This window comes from Choristoneura fumiferana, chromosome 4 (genome assembly GCF_025370935.1).
Source record: "Choristoneura fumiferana chromosome 4, NRCan_CFum_1, whole genome shotgun sequence".
Lineage (NCBI taxonomy): Eukaryota > Metazoa > Arthropoda > Insecta > Lepidoptera > Tortricidae > Choristoneura > Choristoneura fumiferana.
In genome coordinates, this window is record NC_133475.1 from 15,143,582 (window position 1) to 15,156,576 (window position 12,995).

At 37.0% G+C, this 12,995-nt stretch overlaps 1 protein-coding gene across 1 annotated transcript; it reads right to left on the reverse strand.

The window, feature by feature from the left end:
- Positions 1-5,798: 5,798 nt before the first annotated feature.
- LOC141427071 (uncharacterized) lies at positions 5,799-9,134 on the reverse strand. The gene is made up of 6 exons (XM_074086301.1): positions 7,747-9,134; positions 7,596-7,667; positions 7,374-7,448; positions 7,203-7,271; positions 6,738-6,804; positions 5,799-6,407 (listed from the first exon to the last, which is right to left on the reverse strand). The coding sequence occupies exons 1-5, from the start codon at positions 7,912-7,914 to the stop codon at positions 6,742-6,744; spliced, it is 447 nt and encodes a 148-aa protein (XP_073942402.1). The 5' UTR covers positions 7,915-9,134; the 3' UTR covers positions 5,799-6,407; positions 6,738-6,741.
- Between the last annotated feature and the right edge of the window lie 3,861 nt (positions 9,135-12,995).

A 12,995-nucleotide genomic window follows, 5' to 3' on the forward strand; every position in this document is an offset into this window, starting at 1 on the left:
ATGGATTTTTCAAAATACATTAAAGAAGATAACTAATATGCAAATTGGAACGATTTCTTAAGATAATATAAACTGGAATAAACAGCGTGTGTTCTTTTCACGTCAATATACGGTCAACTATCAAGAATTTTTCACAGCTCGAATATATAATAATGAACAGCAAGCGCCATAGTACACGTATAGCGATCACAGAAGCTAATATCACAGAAAACTGTAGGCAGCTCTTCGAATTAAAAAATTACGAGATGTACACAGAACTCCGTTCAAAGAGAGAGGGGGGGGTGGTATTATTATATACGTCCATAATAGCCTGACTTTTTCTAGAAAGACCGTACAAGCAGCGAGCTTTGAATATATCACAGGAGAACTAGAGACTTATCAAGGCATGAAAATAAACCTTATCATTACCTATAGACCCCCGCAGACCAATAAAGACATATTTAGACGTGAGCTCTCACAATTAATTCTCCAATACCAGCTAAGAAGTACATGCGTGCTAATGGGTGACATGAACATAGACTTGAAATCCAGCTCGACAATCGTCACAAAATATCTCAACAAACTACATGAAGCTGGGTTCGAATCCGGGGTCAACCAATATACAAGAATAGAAGCGCGAAGCGATACTATAACGAAATCGTGTATCGATCACGTGTTTGTGCGCGTTGTCTCCTGCAGCGAAGTGTACACCGCGGTGGTAAACAGCGCACTGGCGGATCACTTGATAACAGGTTGTGTAATTACAGGTGACTCCAATAGGAATAACCAGATGAGTCAACACCAATTAATATACAAATTGGATAACAAAAAAGTTCACACTGAGTTAAAAAAAATAGACTGGAGTGTGGCCCTTGCATACGACAACCCCAACGATATTATGACATTCATTACTGATAAGTTTGCGTCGGTATATAGTCAATGTTCTTATGCAATTAAACCTAAACTAACGAAACGAGAGACTTGCAAGTGGGTAAACGAGAAAATAATTTATATGTGTAAAAAGCGAAATGATCTTTATAAGCAGTGGCGTAAGGATGAAAATAATAAGTTAAAAAGGTTGTTGTATAATAATTATAGAAATAAAACGAACAAATTAATAGAAAATACTAGAAATAACTTTATAAAAAATGAAATATGTATTAATTTTGGGAACCCTCGTAAAGTTTGGGATATCGTGAACCGATTGAGTGGTAGGTTATGTAAATGTATAGACAGCATTATTATGAAACACTTCGGTAAGCGCAATGCCCGATGTGTGTCAAATGAATTTGCGAGTGAATTTAGGAAAAATACTAAAAACATATTGTGTCAAACGTGTGATACTCCTCTATTGAATCCTAACATGTACTGTAATATACCAAACGTAGCCATGAGACTCAAAAAAGCTAACAACTCAACGATATTTAATATAATTAAAAAACTTAACACTAATAAAGCCCAGGTGAGGATAAAATTCGTGTTTCAGATCTAAAATACATAATAACTGAAATCACACCACTAATTACTCACTTAATTAATACTTCCATCAATACGTCAATGTATCCAGATCGGTTAAAAGTAGGTATTGTCCGCCCCATTCATAAAAAGGGCTCATACTCTGACCATAATAATTATAGACCTATAACGATCTTGCCAAGCATAGATAAAATAGCTGAGAGGTACGGACTGAATTGAATACATTCTTAAGTAGTAACAACATAATAAATGATAAACAATACGGATTCCAGCGGAACCGGAGTACCTCGCAGCTATTAACTAGATTCACTAATGAAGTCAATGGTTACCTTAATGAGCGGAAGCAGGTAATTGCTGTTTTCATAGATTTCAGCAAGGCATTTGATACACTAAAGTATCCCACGTTATTCGCCAAACTACAGCAAAACGGTATACAGGGACCCGTACTGAAGTGGTTCGAAGATTACCACAAGAACCGACAAACAATGGTAAAGATTGCCGGGCAGGTCAGTGACCCTATGAGCACAGAGGAAGGCACAGCCCAAGGATCTATAATCGGACCTACCGAATATTTAATTTATGTCAATGACATGTGCAACATTTTTAGTGGGGCTCTGTATACCAGTTTGCTGACGACACATGCCTATCACCTCACACCAAGACCTAAGTGAGGCACAAAATGCCATGCAATATAATTTCAATCAGCTGTGCAAGTGGGCGCATGACGTGGGCTTGGTGATAAATGCCAAGAAAACAAAAGTAATCCATATAAAGTCACCATATTCCAGAGAGACAGGACCCCTAAAATCATAGCACATGAACATCAATGCCTACATAGCACTAACGGTACATGCAACTGTGAAGAGCTTGACCTCGTCGAGCAGCATATGTATTGGGTTTAATTATTGATAACAACTTTAACTGGGGACCGCACGTTGACCACATATGTTCAAAACTTAGATCTATAATGGCTAAAATAGCCATCCTTAAAAGTAAAATTCCATATAAAATATTAAGAATGATTTATCTTTCACTCGCGGATTCCATAATCGGCTATGGTATAACTAGCTATGGCCGGACTTACGGAACCTATTTGAAACAAATTTATAAACTTCAACTTGCACTGTTAAAAACAATGGTGCCCTACAAGGTTAAAAATAGTTATAGAGGCAATTACGAGGGCTTATTCCGTCATTGTTCTATAATTAGTGTATATAATAGGTTTCAAATGTCTCTGCTTGTGGAAGAACGAGATGAAATACCCTCTATTCAAGGAAAGTCTCGTCCAAACCAAATGCGTAAATTGAAATACTTGCCTGCATACTCCTTGCCACGCAATAATAACACTTACGGTAGAAAAAAAAACTGTGTGTTAGTTGGCCACTGGCGCCCATGACGCCCATCCGAAATTTGACAGATCGCGGGTAAAAATATCTGCTACTGGCTACTAACTCTGCGAAAAAAAGTAAGAAATTAAAAAAAAAAAAACAAATTGGCGGGAACCTTAAGAATTTTCCGTGGTCATGTTTTGAAAGTACGAATATAAAATAACAAAATTTTATCATCGAGTGCTAGTGACATTTCTTTCCTATTAATTGTTTGGCATGATTTTTTCGTCAACCATTCCTGTAATAGTTGAAAGAAAAGCAGATTATGCACCTCGCATTAAGTAATTTATATTGCCCTCATGCTTCTTAAAGCCCTCGCTCATGCTCGGGCTTCAAATCGGCACTTGATGCAATAAAAAATAACTTTCTGCTTGGTGCAACACTCAACGATTTGGAGCTCAGCAAAAACACCCGAATCGATCAATTAACTAGTCACTAACATAAATAGATTTGCTAAACTTACTATTCTATCATTAGTCTCATGTCCGAGTATCGTAAACTGCGGCAGTTCGGCGTCCTCTACGCCGCGTACCGGCGTCTCTTTCCAGTACATGACCACGTCCGACACCGTGTATCCATCTGTAGCGTGAGGCAAATGTTAGCATGCTGGTGCGGAAGGCGTGGCCTGGACCTCTACTCAAACCGATTTTGATGATATGACCCACTGATTGGCTACTGTTACTATTTTAGGGAGCCTTCCGTGGGTCTATTATTAACGGTAGACCATCGAATAGAATGCTCTTACTAGAGATGATCTTGTGTATAATATTTAACAGCCTTATTAATAAACGTGGAGTAGAGTAGGTTTAACTTTAATTCGAGGTTGAACTTGAGATTAGTAAAAGTCAGTATTAATAAACAAGAAGTAAGGAAAGAGTAAGCTAATCCAGGCTTAGTCTCGGACTAAAACTTAATCCTTGGTGATGCCTAGTTTAACGATGGAGTAATATTGGAGTAACCTAACTTTTCTGTTTGACGATTGTTGGTTGTGATTTGCCTGTGCATTTATTTGAAATTCGTCGTAGTAAATTTATTTATCTAACTACTATTTTTGCATGCATATAGCATAGTATAGCATGGATTATTATGCCGAAGATTTGCATGTCGTGCAAGAGCTTGAAGAACTCGAGGAATTAGAACAGGAGGTGGTTAGGCATGTAAAATTATACAAAGTACGCAAAAATCCTTTCGAGCTTTCAGAACACGAATTTAAAACTAAATACCGATTTAGTCGTGATACTGCCAATTTTATAGTTGATATGGTGAAAAATGAGTTAGCAGGTGATGCGAGAGGTGGTCACATACCGCCTCATATCAAAGTCTTAACTGCCATAAGAGTCTGGGGCCGTGGAGAAGTAAGTTAAAAATGACTTTACTATCACGTGATATTTTCGTTTTTACTCGATTATTTTTAACGTGTATTTAATTAACTTGCGATTTTTATTCAACAGATTCAAGATGATGCAGGAGACTTAGGAGGAATGAGTCAACCTTCAGTCTCCCTGATATGTAAACAAGTAGCTTTAGCTCTATTAGCTAAAAGAGCGGACTGGATAAAAATGCCCCAAAGTGAACAGGAGCAGAACAATGCGATTGCTGGTTTTTTCTCCGTGTGTGGCTTTAGGCAAGTCATAGGTGCAATTGATTGTACTCACATAAGAATTCCAAAAGAGAGTGGAGACGTTGGCCAGTACTACATAAACCGGAAGGGATTCAGCTCATTAAATGTGCAAGTGAGTGTATGAATTCTCTATAGATGGCAAAGTAGATTTATTTTGTCTTGTTATTTATATAAATGCCCATGCGCCAGGATTTTGACTGGTAGTCTTACCCTTTATGCCGAAACACAGCACAGCACTGACCCTGCACGAAATAAATAGGCAAACCAAACCTACACCAAACCTGCAAATCAATACTTATGTGACAAATATGTATAATTTGAAACTCCATGTTAGATATGAGCGCCGTGGGCCAATTCGACGGCGGCGGCGTCGCGCCGCGGCGTGACCTTGGCTCTGGGACTTTTTATGCGGGACCGATTTTTTTAAAGAAAAAATTAAGAAAACCACTTTGTTCCTTCCAAGGAAAGCTTTATATTTATTTTGTTCAAGCATAGAGGACATCAACAAACGTTGTTCTTAAAATATTCATAAGTCCAAAACCATCACGGCGGCGCGCCGCGTGTTTCAATCGACGGCGGCGCGCCATACGAACTCACGGCGGCGGCGGCGGCGCTCTTAGCTACTCCATGTTCACATTTATTATCTACTTGCTTCATTTTTCAGGTAGTGTGTAACTCTAATTTAGAGATCATGGACATAGTGGCACATTGGCGAGGAAGCACGCATGACTCAAGAATATTCAATGAGAGTAGAATAAAAAGACGATTTGAGCAATCAGAATTTAAAGGCCGACTGCTTGGAGATTCGGGTTATGCTTGCACTCCTTATTTATTCACGCCTATTTTGAATCCCAGAACTCCAAAGGAAGAGGCATACAACTGGGCACATATAAGAACCCGAAACACTGTGGAGCGTTGTTTCGGGGTGTGGAAGCAACGCTTTAGATGCCTCCTTAAAGGTTTTACAACAAAATTGGACAATACCAAGCTATTTATTGTTGCATTGGCGATGCTGCATAATATTGCTGTGCATAGGAATGACTTGCTCGATGATGAAGGCATAAATGATAGCGAGGAATTCCCATTACAGCATCCTGGCAATCATAATTTAAGGGGCAATGCCTGTAGGGCAGCATTTATTGAAGAAAATTTTTAATAAAGCAAATATGTTAATTTATACAAACAGTTTTATTCAAATATTAACCTATCTAACTGAATAACAATAAAATTAAATAAGTTATTGAATCGGGTGTTACTTTGCAGAGGTCCATTTTCATGAACAAGTACTAATAACAAACAATACAATACAAATATTATTTATTGAACACCACAAATCAATACATTGAGATTACACAAAAAAAGATAAAGTAGACAACAGGCGCACTTTTTTAGGCCCAATGTTGGCCGTCAATCAGTGTGCCGTACTCGTATAGTTGGGCCAATAGTCGGTGACTCAACGGGGTCACGCCGTTTTGTCACCAAATTAGTTTTAAATATTGATTATAAATATGTATGTTAGTCTGTAAGGTATTTATTGTACGGGCCAAGTTGCCCGAAATAAATGAATTTATTATTATTATTATTAATAGAAGTTACATGTGGGTGAATTAACTAGCCATACATATATTCCAACAGTTTCCCTACCGTTGACCAGTTCTAGCCAATGCTACTAAGGTCCGCCTGTAATTACGGAGTAACCGAGTAATTAATATTTGTTTATGAATAAAATTAAACCTAAAACTTCACTCCCCACGCAACAGCTTAATTTGGTATTCTTTTTTTAAATGTAATATTTCTTTTTCAATTTTACTACATTGTAAAGTTTCTTGAAGGATTTTAATTTTTAATTGATGCTCTTCCTCTGCCATCTCCATGCGTCTTCTATGCTCTTCGTCTTTCAAACCCTTTGAATGATTTATGATAGCCGTTTTGTAATCAGTGTCCTGTAAATAATAATTAATATACTTACTTTATGTAACTAAGAAAGCAAGTAGTACCCACCCTTTTTTTAACTATTTAGTACCAGTTGCATTTAAAGCCACGATTATTTCTTTTTCACGCCGTTATATTCCGAGCTTCACTTGCAACTAACAAAGTAACTAACAAACAATGTAAGTAATCAAATCTTTTACCCACTTCTAATAGTTCAATGGACTTGAAATTTAGTATGTATGAGCTCCGATGGCAATGAAATAATCGACTACCTTTAACAAAAAGGGTGTAATAATATTTTTACAAAACTTAATTAAGTAAATAGGTAAGTAAGTACGTACCTTTTTACTTATTGTAATATTGGCTGCCCGAGCATTTTCTTTTCTTTGTACTGCTATTGTAAAATGCCTGCAAAGTGAAATTAATGAAATTGAAATGCAAAAAATATATCAGGCACATCTACCTATATCGGTTGGGATTAACTCAAAAATTTCAGGCATAGGCAAAGTAGCACAACAGTGGAAATCCTACTAATATTGTAAACATGGAATACCATCAGCCAGATCGAATAGATAGATTACGTAATCACCGACTTGATGTACCTGCAAACATCATTATTTTGTATTAAAGGTATTTTTTTATTGCTTGCTTGCATGCTTGCCTGCATGCTTGCTTCTTTGTAATGGTAAAGGCAACGCATCTACAATGCCCCTGGTGTTGCGGGTGTCTATGGGCGGTGGTGATCTTGCTCTCATTTGCTCGCTTGTCATCCAGTTGTATATAAAAAAAGCAAATATAAAAATTACCTTATTTGGTGTAATCATGCACTTGTTTGGTTGAATTGTTGGATTGCTGGTATTAACTGTTGGCAGTTCCTGTAAAAAAATTGCATATTAAATAAATAACAATAGACAAACACTCAAAACAAGAACATTCAAAGGGCTCTGCTATAAACATCTATATCATCATAAACTTACCAATAATGGAGTATGTTCTGTATCCGCAGTATCAAATTGTTCATCAACAGTTTCTATTATGAATATATCTCTACCCTTAAAAAAGATGATAAATTATTTTTTATCGGCTAAGGTAAGTATATGGAACATGATTAGTACAAAGTTAATTGTGGTCATCAAATCATCCTAAAAGGTAATATTGTGATCTAACTAAATACATCTATTAGTATCAATATCACTGACCTGTGATGGACCTGGAACACATATATCCTCAGCATTTAATTTTTCATTTTCACTTGTTGATAAAATTGCATCCTGTGAAAATTTAAATGAATATAATTTTAAAAGCAGATATAAACCTAGCAGTTACCCTTCATATTCAAATGTTACTAACATATCCATCAGAATCAAATATATTGTGATCCTTTAAAAACTCCGCAGGATTTAACAAGTCTTTAATTTCTGTGGTGATATTGTCAGGCGTAGGTGGCCTTGTTCCACCACCTGTCTTACTCGCTGCTTTTTTAAAAGAACTATGGGTTTTCCTTGCACTCAATTTCATAGCCTTCCACTGGATTTGTAACTGACTTAACTCTCTGGGACGACAATTTATTTCATTGAAACTAAAAAAAAAAGTTTTTCTATTAATTAAGGTAATCTATACTATAGGTACTTATATTATGGGGAGTCCTCTGTGGAACTGTTCAAATTGTTGCCTGCGGCTAATTGCCACTACCGCACATTGCGGAACCGTTTGTCCTTCCATCAGCACCACCTTGATGGATGGCAGCACAACTTCTTCCGTCGTACGGCGAAGATCTGGAACCAGCTTACTGCGACAGTATTCCCATAGCGATACAACTTAGGGATTTTGAAAAAACAAGCTTGCCTATGCCGAAAAGAGTTGGCTACGCATTGAAATACACTTTGTCTTGCAAGTGACGCGGCAAAAACTAGTATGTAATAAAGAAAATAACAGATATCTCAATCTCACCTCTTGTGGACTTCATTCCACGCTTTATTTTTTGCTTTATTGGTATTCGTATTCAAGGATTTATTTTCAATAATGTGTGAATAATTTCTCAGAATACTGCAAAATAATCGCTACGAAACAAATAACTATATAAGTTAATTTATTATTTGAAGAATCTATCTACTTATAAAAGACAAAAATCACCAAGAAATATAAAATAGAAACCACGCGAAGACGACTGGTAATTTTTCACTATTTAATAAAAACAACTTACTTTTTCTTCTTCATCCCAATTTGACGAACGGATCCGCTTTTGACTCATTTTTTTCAATTTTAGTATTATTCCCGTACGTAATAACAAACAATGATGTTGAAGTTACCGCGTTTTTAAAAGGCTGACAATGCAAATATACATGTTCTGGTGGCCAGCGTCAGAACTAATTACCACTACACTTACACTATGCGGACTTTAACAAGAGTGAGCGAGATACACTACAAAACAGCGCCATGCCCGGCCGCATGTTATATTTGGTAACTTTCTACGTCGGATGTGGGTTCATACCACAGATTAAAGACATTTCTTGTTTTTTTTCTATGGTTCATTCCACGTTCATTCAATGACTCATTCTTTTATTTTTTTCTCACGCTGGGTTGCCATTGCTTACGTCATAGTCTAGGTTTAAGAAATGTTTAACTAATACCTCGCTAGTCCATGTTTATTAATACAAATTTTAAAACTGACTTAATACTGATTTAGTCAAGGAGTAACTAGTCCAAGTGTAAGTTCGGATTAAATTCGAATTAGATGTTTTTTATTAATAAGGCTGTGTTTAGTATGTTTTTAACAGATAAAAATAAATCTTTAAGGGGGCCCCACAAATAAACGGTTCTTTTTGAAGTTTTTTTGCTAATATCTAATGATGTAACGTGCGGCTCGCACCTCTGAGTTTTCGAAATTCATGTGCGGAATTGCAGTTGAAATTTACCACGAGCTTTGCGGTGAAGGAAAAATAGTGAGGAAACCTTCACAAAATGCGAAGCAATTCAATGGTGCGTGTGAAGTTTCCAATCCGCACTGGGCCCGCGTGAGAACTATGGCCCAAGCCCTTGTTTGAGAGGAGGCCTGTGCCCAGCAGTGGGACGTATATAGGCTGTGATGATGGGATGGAATGATATAAAGTACGGAACCCTTCGTGCGGGAGTCTGACTCGCACTTGGCCGTTTTTAATTTGTTTTGCCGTTGAAGCCGGGGCGGTCACTAGTAAAATATAAGATGAATGTATACCTACGAATAAGCAGACCAAAAAGGTTGATTTGTTTGTTTGTATGTATGGTGCCCTTGCGGCTGTTTTTCCTTATCTCAACAACAAACTCGAGTCTTTGCCGTGTATTCCACGTATATTTGGCAACGTTGTAAGTGACACCGACACTCTAGGGCCCATAAATAACGCAAACTATTAAGAAACTGGCACGTTGCTAGCTCAAACAACTCCCGGCATGAAATACTGGCGCCTCTATACGGGACGATTTTATTACAGACTGTAAGAGCACCTTTAGGGTTCTGCAATGAAAGTAAGTATTAATAGTTTTGTTGACTGTGCAGGATTTTGACATAAATATAGGTGTACACGTGTCAAAATTCTAGTCAACTCTTTTTATTTGACTGTAACAAACATACAAACTTTGCAAGATACTGCTCTTATTAGGTATTAGTATAATTCTTTACGTGTAAAATTAACGCTTTTAAACTTCCATACCGGGGGGTCGTAAATGAAGAAACGTAGATAAGAAAAATAAATACAGGTTTGATTTTATAAAATTTTCGCTGATAAATGGAAAACAATTTAAACTTCCTCTTGAGTAATTAATTTACGTTAACTTATTTGGCATTGAGTACCCGTCCCCGACGTCGCATTCATCTGCGGCATGGTGCCCCGGAATCGCCGGAACACGTCTTTCGGCCAGAAGGCAGCACTCGCGATGAAAGCATACCATCAGTCCAACAACCCGACCATCTCAATAAAATTGCGTTGCCATCCGAACATCTACAAGGTGTTCATTAAATAACTGAAAACCAGAAAGTAGTTGGCTCAGAAACGTAAGTAGAATCGATTACACTGTGTTTTAAATTAGGCTGTGTTTGTGTTTTTAAATCCCTTTTTTATTGTGCCCGGTCTAAAAGTTACGAATGCAACAGGCGCCAATTAAATATTTTAGGGAGGTTGCATAATATTTTTCGATAATTTAATACTGGCTGTTTTGTTGTCAATTTGTGATTTTCTTCTAAAAACGTCGAAACGCAACTGACAAATACAAAGCATAGAGTTAGAAATGAAGTAGAATTACTAACTTGGTAAATCACACGAATATTTTTCCAATAATGAAGGTATTCAAAAATAAATGAAATTGACTAACTTAAAACGAAAAAATATTTTTGGGATGTCTGAGGTTTGCAGTTATTAACACCTTGTATATTAGGCACAGGATGTAAATGCGTAGCGAATCCAAAGTGTAATTTTCTGATCCACTTACCCACCTACAGTACTTAGCTATTCTGCCCTTCTATTTCGGGCATTTCAAACAATAACCCCTTGTCCATGTTGTACTAAAACTTCAAAACCCTCTGGAAATAGGGTCTAAACCTATCCTGTCAACAGTGGCATGCCTAATCACCGTCGTTCATACGGAAGCGGGCCGTACGTGTCACTCCTACACCTCCAAATAAATAAATTACAAGGGCGAGTGGCCATCGACCCTCCTCAACCCGTTCCCAACAAATAGAACAATTATCCATCCCTTTGCGTTGGACGTGTATTTATTATTGACGCGAAAAGGTACTATTGCGGGCGGGATCCCGCCCGAAAGCACGACATAACCCTTGTTTATCGCACTTATCCTGCTCTTACTGGATTTAAACGAGAGAGACGCGCATAGCGACAAATGGCGCTTGCTGCGACGTTCTTGTATAAGTTGTAATACGTAAACAGACGTAGTGAATGTATCTTTTAATTTATTTTGTTTGTCTAGGCACGTATAGTTCTAAGCCGACCTTTTATGCCGGCCGCGGGAAACGTTTGAACTTTTGTAACTTTATTCGTATTATAGGGACGATTATTTTACATCCGTGGACACAGATACGGGTTTTGGAAGAACTACGAATGCGGATCTAAAAGTCTTTTAAAGAAACATGGACGCAAAAATAAAAATACTTGTTCATTAATGTAACAAATGTGTTAGTTTTATTTAAAACGTTTAATAATGTCACTCGTCGTTGTTGAATTTGTAAATTTGGTGTTGCTATCAACTTGCCGATTGGAGAAAAACAATCGACGTCCTTACATAATTGTTTTTGCCAGAAGCAAAGGCTCCAACTAGTAAAAGCTCTAGTCTTCCGATTAGAAGAAATTTCTAAAGTCACAATTATTTCAGTTTCCCAACATTTTTAAGACACCGGCTCAACGTTCCTCATTTTTCATTGTTTCGAAGTTAGTAGGAAAACGCCAAGAGCAATTAGTAGGTACATTATTATTTGCTAATGGTCCGAATTTGTATTAGCCTGTTCGAATTAAGTTAATAAAAATGGACAAATACGGAGAAAATTATTGAGTAGATTAAAAAATTGCCCCAGTCACAAACACACGCACACATAGACCCATATACAAACTTTTGCATTAATAATGTTATGACATAAAACAAATCTAAGAAACCTGCCAAACTATACTTTTAAAGGTAAGGTGAAGGCTTAGTAAAGTGAGCTCAAGGGCTCGGCTTTTCCTTTTTCCTTGACTTTTCTGCAGCGTGAGCATTATGAGCATGTTTTTTGTGGGGTTTGATTTCTTTTAGTGAGGTGCTCTAGTTTAAATGTATCTATTTTGTTGTCCACAAAGTTCTAGCCCGTTTTAGAAATAAAAAACCTTGATTAGAAAATGAGTGAAATGATAGTACCTCGCCTTCTTTTTTTGTTCGTCTTGGCGTTGGCGGGGCCATTTTCCGGATTTAAATACCAAGATTTAATTTCTTACGAAGACTTAAAGTAATATCTGTACTCGACAGAATAGTAGGGGCCTATTTATAGCCGAAAATAAAATATAATAGAGAGAATTTTGAAGCTTCGACTTTTTTACCGCCCACGATTTACTTAGAAATCTCTTATACTAAGAGTCTGTTTCACCATCCATGGATTAGTGTTAACTGATGGTTAAATGTGATACCGTCTCCATCTATTCGAACAAAACAAATAGAGACGGCATCACATTTAACCGTCAGTTAACACTAATCAATGTTGTTAAGTCCTCAGTGACCCAAATAGAGGAATTAAATAATTTGTTTATAAGAGCTACGGTGCCACAGACAGACACACGGATACACAGACACACATAGCGGTCGAACTTATAACACCCCTCTTTTCGCGTGGGGGGTTAAAAAAAGGAAATCGCCGAGCTACTACAGCGATTGCTTCACTCTTATTGGCTGATCTAAAGTCCAGGTAGACAACTAAAGTTGAGCAATAAATTATTATCGAGTAAAGCAGTAGTGATAGTAATAATTAATAAAAATTAAAAAATGTTTGGCCACATCGTTATTTGTCAGAGTGTTTAGTTGTTTATAACGTTATGTAACGCTAATTATAAAAGCTAAAAAATACGGGCCAAATAAAAGTTAAATAATCT

What these genes read in the sequence shown, in the direction of transcription:
- LOC141427071 (XM_074086301.1), bottom strand. Translation starts at nt 7,914, where the DNA reads ATGAAATTGAGTGCAAGGAAAACCCATAGTTCTTTTAAAAAAGCAGCG. An exon ending in TATTTGATTCTGATGGATAT is followed by an intron (nt 7,668 to 7,746) that starts GTTAGTAACATT and finishes AAATTTTCACAG; the next exon opens with GATGCAATTTTATCAACAAG. An exon ending in GTGTTCCAGGTCCATCACAG is followed by an intron (nt 7,449 to 7,595) that starts GTCAGTGATATT and finishes ATCTTTTTTAAG; the next exon opens with GGTAGAGATATATTCATAAT.